At 39.7% G+C, this 12,502-nt stretch overlaps 1 protein-coding gene across 2 annotated transcripts in view; it reads left to right on the top strand.

Moving 5' to 3' along the window:
- The window catches only part of LOC123649949 (zinc finger protein 33B-like), a 32,962-nt gene extending 22,858 nt beyond the window's left edge, over nucleotides 1-10,104 (top strand). For both annotated transcript variants that reach the window (XM_045568278.1, XM_045568277.1), the window contains one exon: nucleotides 7,562-10,104. In XM_045568278.1, the coding sequence (XP_045424234.1) occupies nucleotides 7,562-9,507 (1,946 nt within the window). In that variant the 3' untranslated portion in view covers nucleotides 9,508-10,104. The remainder of the gene's footprint in view (nucleotides 1-7,561) is intronic.
- The last annotated feature ends 2,398 nt before the right edge of the window (nucleotides 10,105-12,502 follow it).

The raw sequence follows: 12,502 nt of genomic DNA, 5'->3' as shown, positions 1-12,502 counted from the left end.
GGCTCCTGTACTTCCCCTGTTACCACCCAGGATGTACACATTGTGAGAGGACAGAGACCAAAACTGAAAGCCGAAACTTTTATGTGTTAGAAATCCATAAGATTCTGAAGGAGTTTATACAGAAAGAGGAATAAAAAAACCTTCGTTGTAGAAAAGGTGGGACTGTTGCCAAAGACAGTTTCAGTCCACCCACCTCTGGGCTGTGGGCCTGGCATGTTTCCACTGCACCACTCTGCTGCGTGTGCCTCTGTTTTAACAATATTGATCTTCAGGGTCATCCTGTGGCACAGTGAAGTGGCTAATTGAAAGTCCACCTTAACCCTGGGGTCCTTAAACCCTTAAAACAACCATTGTTTTGGGAGGAAGGGGAGACCCCTACTCCTGGTGATAGTGATTTGAGGCTCTCTGGAGGAAGAAATTTACAAATACGAGCAGGATAAAAAGGACCCGCACTCCTGAAGTATATTCAGTGATGGGGGGAGGAGTAAAGAAAGAATGCTGGACACAGGGAAGCAAACAATATATAAAATATGTATTATATTTTATAAGGTAGGAAGGAAATAATATAAAATAATATAAACCCCCTAAAACAAAGATCCAGAGTTTGGTCCAATTATAATTTCATAATTTCCTAAAAGAATTTATGCAATAAAAAGATAAAATGGCTCTGATTGGTTTTTGTACCTCTACAATTTCAGTTCTGAACTAACCAGAACATATGCTGAGGTTTGCCAACTGGTAAACCTTCATGGCCTTAATAATTGCAGCTCAAATTACAATTATAACTGGGATGCCACTAAATTTAAATGAGGTAGTATAACATTAGGGGAATTTCTGAGTATTAAGTAGAGACTAAACAGGTGTGCCTCAGCTTAACTATCATCTTGCCTAAATTCCCCATGGTTGTAGTACCCATTGCCTTAAAATATCCCATAGTGGAATCAGTGAGTAATAAATTAAAATTAAATTAAGTCTTTGGCAGTTAACAACTTGGCTTAACAAAATTGGACCCTGCAGAAACTTTAGTTAAAATAGTTAATAGGGCAAATGTAAATTAAAACAAGGCCTTCAAGAATTGAAACTTATTATATAAAACCTAATGTGTGAAAGGGTGATTATCCTCACTACATCTGTATTTAACAACCCAATTTGGCCTCTTAAACCTGGAAGAATGAATGGCCCCTCATGGTGGATTACTGTAGCCTTAATTCTCTGGATTGAGGCCCCCATACCCAACACCCAATATTATTGAAATTACTCCATCTAATCAGCAATTGACACATATTTTGCTAATATGTTCTATTCAGTGCCCATTTCAACAGCCTCTCAGCCGTAGTTACCCCTGGGGTGCCTCAGCAGCCCTGTCGCCACTCACAGTCTCTGCAGTTAGTATCTTAACCGCATTCAAATTTCTCTAAGAGGACAGCTGTGATGTTACATTGATGACTTCTTCCTCTGAGAAGATACATTTGACACACTCATTCAGGACATAGAAATACTGAAAAAGGAGCTCACAAAAAGGAGTCCCCACACATAGTGCAAGGACCTGCCACCTCTGTTAAATTCCTGAAAATTATTTGGTAAACCAAGGCCCATTCCATTCCTGACGCTGTTAATAGCCGTTGACCTTCTCAGCACCCACATTAACACAAGTATCTTTTAGTCCTCTTTGGGGTCTGGAGCAACATATTCCCCAGTTACAAGTTTTACTTAATTTCATTGATGCTGTTATTTGCAAGCTGGCCCACCTTGAATGGGTTCATTTCAACAAAAGGCTCTGGAATCTGTCCACATTGTAAAGCAACAGGAGTCCCATTAGTGCCCTCAGACTCCTTTGCTGAAGGGGCTTTAACAGCTTCCTTTCATGCCCCATGAGGTCCTTAAATTGCTCTCGAGCTTCTGATGCCAGAAACTGCCCTCCTTGGCACTGCTCCATGCACCATGAGAATCGCAGTTGCTTCCTACATACTGAGCTCTCTTGGAAATAGAGGCTCTTACGGGTCCTGAGCTTGTGACCTTCCGTACCGAGCTGCCCATTATGCCACACTTGGGCCCTCTGGCATACCTCACCTGCAGGAGGGAGTGCCTTCCTTTGTCCTCAGTCTCTTGCCAGATGCCCTGGTATTAGAGGAGGTCCTCCCTCTCCCAAACTTCTGGGTTACCTGGGGAGCCCCTTGAGATTAATTGAGTGAACAGAAATGGGATTTTCTAGACTTTGTAGATGGCATTACCACCATTACACATGGTGGAGCTCAGTGGAATGTTGCTGCTTTCCACCTTTTAACCAGGATGCCGCTGATCAAGCACAAGATCAGGGGTCAGCACCAGTGGCCATGTTCAGGCAGTCTTCCTAGCACCGGATGCCCTGGCCAGCAAATGGCTCTATGGGTACATTTTTACAATCTCTTGGGCCATTGCCTAAGAACTGACCCCTTTGGGGTAAAGACCTCTGGGATTCTCTTGTTTCACAGATACTTATAATCTAAATCAAACTAACAAATTGCCTATACATACACTTAGGCCCGAATACAAGGCCTCACCAGGGCACACCTTACTGACCCGACATTTCTGATAGTGACCAAGGCACTTCTCAGAATACTCAATGGTGAGGTTTTGAAAAGGATATTAAATGGAAATTCTACCTCCTGTCTAGGCCCCAGGCAGCTGGTTTAATTGGGAGGTATAATGGGCTCCTCAAAGAATTCTGATTTAAGAAACAAAGTAGTAAGTGGACCCCCTGCTGGGTGTTACTATTGCCACAGGCATTGATTAAATTTATGCCCCCTGAGTACATCACTACCCACACCAATGCCATGCAGGTTTCTCAATTGTCTTCAGTGGCCATAAAGGGGGACACCTAAATTTTATCTTTTTGATGACCACCTTACCCTGTGGCCCTCTCTTTCCTGGTCAAGTGCTTTCTTCACTTCCCGGGGGGAGGCATTTCTGTATCCTAGAGGTCTCAGTCATCACCTGGTTTAAATTGATGTCAATTTAACCTCCATGAAAGTACATATTCACATCTTGTCTGCCATGCTTAGATTTCTATACTCTGTACCTGGAACAAAGCTTGGCATGTAATTGTCCCATTTTAACACAGTATCTGTTGGATGGATGGATGGTGATTCCCAGGACTCTTTCTTTTCCTTCTATGCATCTTTAAAAATTCTCTCATGCACCTTCTGTTCTTCTGTTATGTAGTAATTCTCTAAGTGCGTTATCCATGGCTCTCTTAGACGTTCACAAGACTTGAAGCTTATCACTCCCAAATTACATCACTGTCTCATTTGTCCTGTCTGCTCTAGAGTCCTACAGTATTTTACCTACCTACATTAAATCCCTCTTGGGTTCTAGCCCTTATTATCTCAATATAGCAAAAGCTAAAACATAAAATTATACTTCACAAATCTTAAATTTTCACTTCCCATTTTTTTTTATTCATTAGGTCTGCTATAACTGACAAAAGTAAAATCCCTTTAAAATGTTCCAACTCTATTACACTCTTATTGTTCTCTTGCAGTTCTTGTTTCACTTTTGTAAAGTGTCTTTTTTTTTTTTTTTTGAGACAGAGTCTCACTTTGTTGCCCAGGCTAGAGTGAGTGCCATGGCATCAGCCTAGCTCACAGCAACCTCAAACTCCTGGGCTTAAGCGATCCTACTGCCTCAGCCTCCAGAGTAGCTTGGACTACAGGCATGCGCCACCATGCCCGGCTCATTTTTTCTATATATATTTTTTGTTGTCCAGATAATTTCTTTCTATTTTTAGTAGAGACGGGGTCTCACTCAGGCTGGTCTCGAACTCCTGACCTCGAGCAATCCACCCGCCTCGGCCTCCCAGAGGGCTAGGATTACAGGCGTGAGCCACCGCGCCCGGCCTAAAGTGTCTTTTAAATTTCCTCATATTCTTACTTTCCACTGACATCGCTCACACGCTTAGGGTACTTAGGTTCATGCTTTGATTGATCTACTTTATAATATGGATCAGACTTTTTTAAAATTTAAAGCATCTGATTTACCTTGATACTAGCCTGACAGGATAAGCCTATGATTGCCCCTGTTACCCAATACCTGAAATGTAAGTTCCTCTTTAATGAGCATCAAATATGGCCACATTTAGCCTGACCAAAATAATTTTTCTGTTTGTCTCCTAGATGTTCCTCAAACTATAGCGTTTCCTGCCTTCTTTGCACTTTTCATTCCAGTGTGTATCTTCTTGGTCCAGATGGTTAAACGAATCAATAGGTGAAAAGTGCTTGAAATAGTGCTGCTGTTATTGTTACATACATTTTAGGTTTGAACTCAGGTTTTCTGGTTTTTCTCATGAAGTAAATATCATCCATCGACTACATTATTCCTATACACTTAATGACTGTAGTTAAGATATTTAGATGTGGTCATATATTCTGATACCTGACCAGATTAGTTCTTTTTTTTTTTTTTTTTTTTTTTTTTTTTTGAGACAGAGTCTCGCTCTGTTGCCCGGGCTAGAGTGCTGTGGCATCAGCCTAGCTCACAGCAACCTCAAACTCCTGGGCTGAAGCGATCCTACTGCCTCAGCCTCCCGAGTAGCTGGGACTACAGGCATGTGCCACCATGCCCGGCTAATTTTTTCTATATATATTTTTAGTTGTCCAGATAATTATTTCTATTTTTAGTAGAGACGGGGTCTCGCTCTTGCTCAGGCTGGTCTCGAACTCCTGACCTCGAGCGATCCACCCGCCTCGGCCTCCCAGAGGGCTAGGATTACAGGCGTGAGCCACCACACCCGGCCCAGATTAGTTCTTGACTGAGTTTTCTTTTTCCAGCTAGATTTTGATACCCCCAATGACTCCTCTTTTACTCTTCCTCTACTACGTAACATACAATAGATACTTGGTGATTATTTTGTTGATTGTATAACCTGGAAGGAGAGAACTCTCATATTTTTTTTTTTTTTTTGAGACAGAGTCTCGCTTTGTTGCCCGGGCTAGAGTGACTGCCGTGGCATCAGTCTAGCTCACAGCAACCTCAAACTCCTGGGCTTAAGCAATCCTACCGCCTCAGCCTCTCGGGTAGCTGGGACTACAGGCATGTGCCACCATGCCCGGCTAATTTTTTTTTTTCTATATATATTTTAGTTGGCCAGATAATTTCTTTCTATTTTTAGTAGAGACGGGATCTCGCTCTTGTTCAGGCTGGTCTCGAACTCCTGACCTTGAGCGATCCACCTGCCTCAGCCTCCCAGAGTGCTAGGATTATAGGCGTGAGCCACCGCACCCGGCGTTCTCATATTTATTCATTCAGAAAACCAAGGAACTCTTTATGTGTAGAAATGCTCAGGTCAGAGTCTTCAGCTTCTTAATTATTAGATTAAATTGGCAAGGAGTCTGTGTTTTGAAATAGCTTTCGAAGAAATTGTGATATATACCACTTATTAGTATATGTGCATGGATTTTACTATCCATTCAGATAATTTAAAGGAAGTTGGGGCTGTCGTGATACCTGCCAGGAGATTAGGTTGTATTTGTGACAAAAGAATAAAAGTAGCGTTAAAATACTTTAAAATTCATTTAGATGGAATATTTGTTATAGAGCAATGCTGTATCAAGTGATACAGTTAACCTTTTAACTGGAAAGTTTTAAGAAGAATTTTCTTGATATTATGGGGTAGTTGCCATTTCTTGAAGGCCATCCAGCTTCCAAGTAAGGCTAATATTGAAAGGTGTGGTACCTACGTGGGTGGATATAAATGTAGGTCTGTGGCTGGGGATGAACAACTTACAGGAAATACATTTTCTGGGTTGTAGAAAGCAGAGGATAGTGATTGTGGCCATAAAGAATGACTGGTTGCCAATAGCAAATAGAATCCACTTGTCAGGTTTGGCATGTAAGAGTGAGGACATTATCTGTTTTATTTCTTGGTACTTTGGGACAGTAGGCTCAGGGATGTTGTAGGTTTTGAGCATGGAATTGGTAATATTGTATCAAATGTGGGTAGGAACAGGACGATAGCTGTCGCAGTCAAAACTTTTCATGATAAAAAGATACAGTTGATTCTCATGATTCACAGTAATTATGTTCTAGAAAGTCACCACAAGCACTGAATTACTGAATACTGAACCATTGCTTCTAGGAGAAATATAAGGTTAAGTTCCTTCCAGCCTCTGCCCACAACATTTTTTTTGTCAGCTAATCAATACATAATCTTGCTTTATGTGAGTTTCTTTTTAAAGGTACCTTATTTAATATATATTGTTGATTTATTAACATTGAACTCATGGACAATAACACTACAACTTATGCCTGAATAAGCTTGTTTAACACACATATTTTCTCCATAGAAATAAGCATATATTCTCCATAGAATAAGCTTGTTTAACACACATATTTTCTCCCAGCCTTCTCATGCTTAGGAACACTAGAGACAGTACTTCAGCCCTATACTAGGGAGCCATTTTAAACAGTGAAAACAGTTGTAGTATGAGAAATGAAACGAGAAGGTAGAGCACTGCCTTGTTCACAACTGGGAACGTGTGTCAGGTGACTGAATTTTTTTTGTGCTCTGTGCATGTCCTGTGACCACAAAAGCACTGAGAGTCTTGATTTTGGGTTTACAAGTAAATTTTAATGAGTAGATGAATTTGCAGTTATACAATCCATGAATCATGAGTATTAACTGTATTTAGATTAATCAAGATTCTAAGACTAGGTTGAAAATTATGATCTTTAAAGTTCACACAGGACAGAGAAACCAGAAATGCTGAAATAAATAAATAATACATAGTTTTTATGTATAGGAAAAGTGAAGGATTAGGGTTCTGTGAGGGGCAAGACTTTGTGAAATAAGCAAATTGACAAAAATAGGGCTTTAACAAGTTCATTAATGAACAACTGTGGTAGAAGAAAAGGAAGACACAACAGCAAAATAAAACTATGCAGATGATCTTGCTTCCATAGCCCAAATGTATGCTGTTTTTTTGACACTGGTTTTCCATGTGAATCAGCTAGAATGAGAATTATGGTCTGGGCAATAGGATTTTTCTTTTGAACATGGGAAATTATTGCTTTCACATATTGTAATTTGGTGTTGGTGAGTAGAACAGAAAAGAGTAGTGAGAGATTGGAAGCATGTGTGTTAGTGAGGATTCTGTGGCAGGAGGTGGGACCTAGATATTTATTTTCTTCCTCAAAACTTAAATTTTCCTTTGCTATTGCCTCTCAACACTGTTGCCTACTAATTTTTCTTGCAATTCTACCTACTATTCATTGCTTTTTTTTTAATTTCCCTCTTCATGCCTCAAAAATTCATTCAAAGTACCTTGTTTGTTGTATTTTGTTTATTTCACTTTATCCGGTTTTCGAAAGTGCTAAATTACTGTGCTTTTATTTGCAGATTCATCTCCTGTTTTCCACTACTGCAGGTTATTTGTTTTGTCCAATACTAAGGGAGTGGGGTATATGCCCTCAGGGTTACTTTCAGACTAGAAGACTGGGCTGTGCTAGGGCATTTGTATGTTAAGTCCCCTTTCTACATGAAATATATTAACATTTGTAAGGCATGGTAAATTATTCTCATTTCTAGAATTCTGGAAAGTTGATGACCTGATGGAGAAGAGCCAGGAAAACCAAGACCAGCATTTGTGGAAAGTTGATTTTGTCAACAATAGAACACTGACTAAGGAGAGAAATAGTGTATTAGGAGAAACATTTAGTGTGGACACAAACCCTGTTCCAATGAGAAAAATACCTGGTAAATATGACTCATGTATAATGAATTTGAATATTTCAGAATTAATCATTAGTAATAGAAACTCCCTTGTAAGGAAACTTGAGTTCAGTGCACATGAGAAATTGCTGCTCTGTGCAAGGCATGAGACTCTTCATGCCAGAGAGAAACCGTTTGAACATGATAGAAATGGGAAAGCCATCAGTCAGAATGAGGACCTATTTCAGCATCAGGACATTCAAACTCTGAAGCAGTTTTTTGAATATAATGAGTGTGGGAAAGCTTTCCACGAAGAGGCAACCTTCATTACCCAAAAGAGAACATGCTTATGGGAGAAGCCCTGTGAATGTAAGAAACATGAGAAAGCCTTTTCTGATGATTTGAACCTTCTTGTCCATCAGAGAATTCACACAAAGAAGAATCACTATGAATTTAATAACTGTGGGAGGAGGTGTGTTGGTGAGAAGCCAACTCTAAATAAATACAATAGAGTTATCATTGGGAAGAAATACTATGAGTGTACCAATAATTTTGGCAAGAAGTCACTCCCCACTCACACTGAAAGAACTCACAAAGGAGAAACAAACTTTGAATGTAATGAGGGTGGGGAAATCTTTGAGAAACCAAATCATTCTCCCCAAAAAACACATGGAGAAAAGAAAACCTTTGATGATAGCCGGTATGGGAATTCCTTTTGGCATATATCAGTTCTTCCTAAACATCAGCAAACACACATAGGAGAAAAACTCTATGAATGTAATGAGTGTGGGAAAACTCTCAGCCACCGGTCATCACTCATAGTACATAATAGGATACACAGAGGGGAGAAACCTTATGAATGTACCGAATGTGGAAAAACCTTCACAAATAGGTCAGGACTGAAAGTTCATCAGCGGATACACACAGGACAGAAACCCTATGAATGTATTGAATGTAGGAAAGCCTTCAGATATAAGTCAGGCCTCACAGTACATCAGAGAACACACACAGGCGAGAAACCCTATGAATGTGATGAATGTGGAAAAAAATTCTGTGAGAAGTCGAATCTCCGTGTTCATCAGAGAACTCACACAGGGGAGAAACCCTATGAGTGTAAAGAATGTGGAAAAACCTTTGTTTATAATTCATTCCTGATGGTACATCAAAGGATACACACAGGTATACGACCCTATGAATGTAATGAATGTGGGAAAACATTCTCCCAAAAGCCAAACTTTACTTATCATCAGAGAACTCATACTGGAGAAAAACCTTACGAATGTAAGGAATGTGGGAAATCTTTCTCAGTGAAGTCAAAACTCACTGTGCATCAGAGAACTCACACAGGGGAAAAACCCTTTGAATGTAATGAGTGTGAGAAAACCTTCTTCCAGAAGTCATCTCTCATAGTACATCAGAGAACACACTCAGGGGAGAAACCATATGAATGTAATGAATGTAGGAAAACTTTTTCCCAGAAGTCATCCCTTACTGTACATCAGAAAAGACACAAATTGGAGAAACCATATAAATGTATTCAATGTAGCAAAACATTTAGTCAGGCATCAGCTCTTACTAAACATCAGAGAACTCATGCAGGAGAGAAACTATATACATGTAACGAATGTGGTAAAACTTTCTTCCACAAATCATCCCTCACAGTACATCAGAGAACCCACACAGGGGAGAAACCCTACAGGTGTAATGAATGTGGGAAAACCTTCCACCAGAAGTCATGTCTCACAGCACATCAGAAAACACACAGAAGGCAGAAATCCTGTGAATTTACAAATGAGGAAAAGCCTCTTATCAGAATTCACTAATCTGAGTGCAGAGAGACGAAATCCCTGTCGACATCCTGAAAGTCAAGGTACCTTTTCTTACTTGACTTACTCAGTTTACATTAGATATAGTGAAGGGAAGAAATTGGATAAATAGGAAACACACCTTGCCCAGAAATAAAGTACCATCTCAATGAGCAGCAGATATTTGATATTAGAAATATCTTATGAATATTTTGACTATATTATAGCTTTCAAAATAATTCATTCTTGATTGTATATCAGAGGTTTTAGCTGACTAGAAATATAGCAATTTGGGAATTGAGAATAAAAAATTCATTCTAGAAATATACTACATGTTTGTTTCTGATATGATACAAAAATTTTCCTGAAGTATTATGTACATGTAGTCATTGTGTAGTAGGAAGGTAATTGAAAAGCACATTTAAGTTGGGTAATTGTAAATATTGTAGTAAACACAAATGCAAAGGGCCGCTGAGTTATGTGAGTGTGCTTTATAAGAAAATACTGTGTGTGTTGGTTTTCTTACTGGAACTCATAGTCTTATGTAAATGTACATCTAGTTTAATATTTTTTATGGTGTGTTTAAAATTTCCCACACTAATATTTGTCTTTTTCAGCCACAAAAACAAAATGTATATTTTAAATAAAATATTTGTGGAGTGTAAATTTGTGTACTAAAATTTTTCTTGCTACTCTCTTGGTATGTATATATATATGTGTTGACATTATTACTAAACCACCTCCCCAATAAAGAATCCAGACAGTGTGTTTGTAAACTCACAGTCAGCTAAATGGAATAGTAAACTGTACAACAGTTAAACAGAAAATTTATTTAAAGAATTTTGCTTCCACCCATGAACTTCTGTAGCATTTACAGTCTTAATGTAAAGAATTAGGAAACTGGGCAAGATATATGAAATAATTGGAAAAATGAAATAATATATGAAATAGCTGTTTCAAGCCATTGGACATTAGGAATTGTACAACCACAATTCATGAGAGGAGGCAGCAAATGTGGACATCCCTACGATTGCTGCATCCTTCTTGTCAAGAGGAAATTCTCAAGACTATAGCATAGGTAGGGATAATTCCAAAATACCCTTACTGAAGAAAGCATAGATATTTCAGACTTTAGGAATCTTAAAGCAGGTGTAAGATGTTTGGTAGCATACTGGCAAGGGAGCTAGTGGAGAAAACTTAAGCAATGTGAGTACCAATCTGCATATGCAAAGGGAGAGGCTCTTTATGGCCTCAAAGAACATCTGCTGCTGAAGGAACAGTTATTGGGGAACTCAAAGACAAACACTTCTCAGAGTTCACTAGCCAAGACCCTTCCTCCTTCAGATCCTAAGGTCAGTCTCTTCCCCCATTGGTATGGTTTTGGAAGACCCTATGTGAGTGGGAGTGAGCAAGAGTTGGAGCTGTTTGTGATGCTGTATTAGTCTTCTAGGGGTGCCGTAACTAAATAACACACACTTGTTGGGTGACTTAAACAACAGACATTTATTATCTCACAAATTATAGAGGCTAGAAGTCCGTGATCCAGGTGTTGGCAAACTCCATTTTGGGTCAGGGCTGCCTGGGTTTCAGGCAGCCAGTTTCTCACTATAGTCTCACATGGCCTTTCATTGGTGCATGCATGTTGAGAGTGCATGAGCTCTCTCATACTTCTTATAAAGACACTAATTCTATTGGATCAGGGCCCCCCTCTTATAACCTCATTTAACCTTCCCTGCTTCCTTAGAGGTCCTGTCTCCAAATAAAGCCACACTTGGGGTTAGGACTTCAACATACGACACACTTAGTTTATAACATTCTGCCCCAGCCCCTCAAAATCCATGTCCTTCTTGCATTCAAAATACATTTCATTCCATCCCAGCAGCTCCAAAAGTCTTAGCTCATTCCAGCATCATCTCTATATGTCTAAAGTGCAGTATTTTATCTAAATATCATCTAAAGCATAACTTTGAGGTATGATTCTTTCCAAGTCAAAATTCCCCTACAGCTATGAATCTGTGAAAACAGACAAGCCATGTACTTCCACAATACAGTGGTGGTACTAGGTATAGGATAGGCATTTTCATGCCAAAAGAGAGAAATCAGAAAGTAGAAAGAGGTGATGGTCCCAATTAGACCTAAGATTTGAGAATAATCCTCTTTGGTTCACTGCCCTGCCTTGCTGGGGCAGTGGCCTCACCCCCGTGACCTCAGGCAGCAGTCCTACCCTCACAGCTCTGTGGGGTGGCCCTGCCCCCAGGCTCCAGGCTGTAGCAGCCTGGCCTGTGTTTAAAATGAAGGAGGTGTGGCCCTACTCTTTGAAACCAAGGAGGCAACCCTTATTATCTCTGAGATGCCTTCAGGGCTATTCTTCCCTCTTGTTGGAGAATAGTACATGTCCCAAATAGCTCTATTGTCTCATCTTGCAAAATCCAAGAAGTCTAACAGCCTTCCCTTCTCTATGCCCCTTCAGTTCAAACTGGCAGTGTTTCTTCTTATGATATAATCCCTAATCTCTTTATCCAGTGGTAGGTGTTGTCTTCAGAACATGCTTTCTCATTTTTTTGCAATGTGGACAGGTTGAAAATTTTACACATCTTTAAGTTCTAGTTCTTTTTTGCTTAATCATTTCTTCAGCTCATCTCTCTCCCCTCAGGTTTTACTAGAAGTAGTCAGGAGGACTCAGGCCACACCTTGAACATTTTGCTTAGAAATCTCAGGTAATATCCCATTTCATCACTTGCAAGTTCTACCTTCCACAGAACACTAGAACACAATTCAGCCAGCTTCTTTGCCACTTTATAATAAGGATTGCCTTTCCTCCAGTTTCCAAAAATGCATTCCTCACTTCTGTCTGAGACCTAGCCAGCACGGCCGTCAACGTCCATGTTTCTACTGATTGGCGTTCATGATGATATGTGTATTCTCTAAAGATGAAAGAGGCTTTTTCTGTTTCTCTTATTTTCTTTCTGAGCTCTCACCACAGTCTCCTTTTAGGTCCATATTTCTACCAACA

Source organism: Lemur catta, chromosome 14, assembly GCF_020740605.2.
Source record: "Lemur catta isolate mLemCat1 chromosome 14, mLemCat1.pri, whole genome shotgun sequence".
In the NCBI taxonomy this organism is placed as follows: domain Eukaryota; kingdom Metazoa; phylum Chordata; class Mammalia; order Primates; family Lemuridae; genus Lemur; species Lemur catta.
This window is presented reverse-complemented; position numbering and strand designations above follow the sequence as displayed.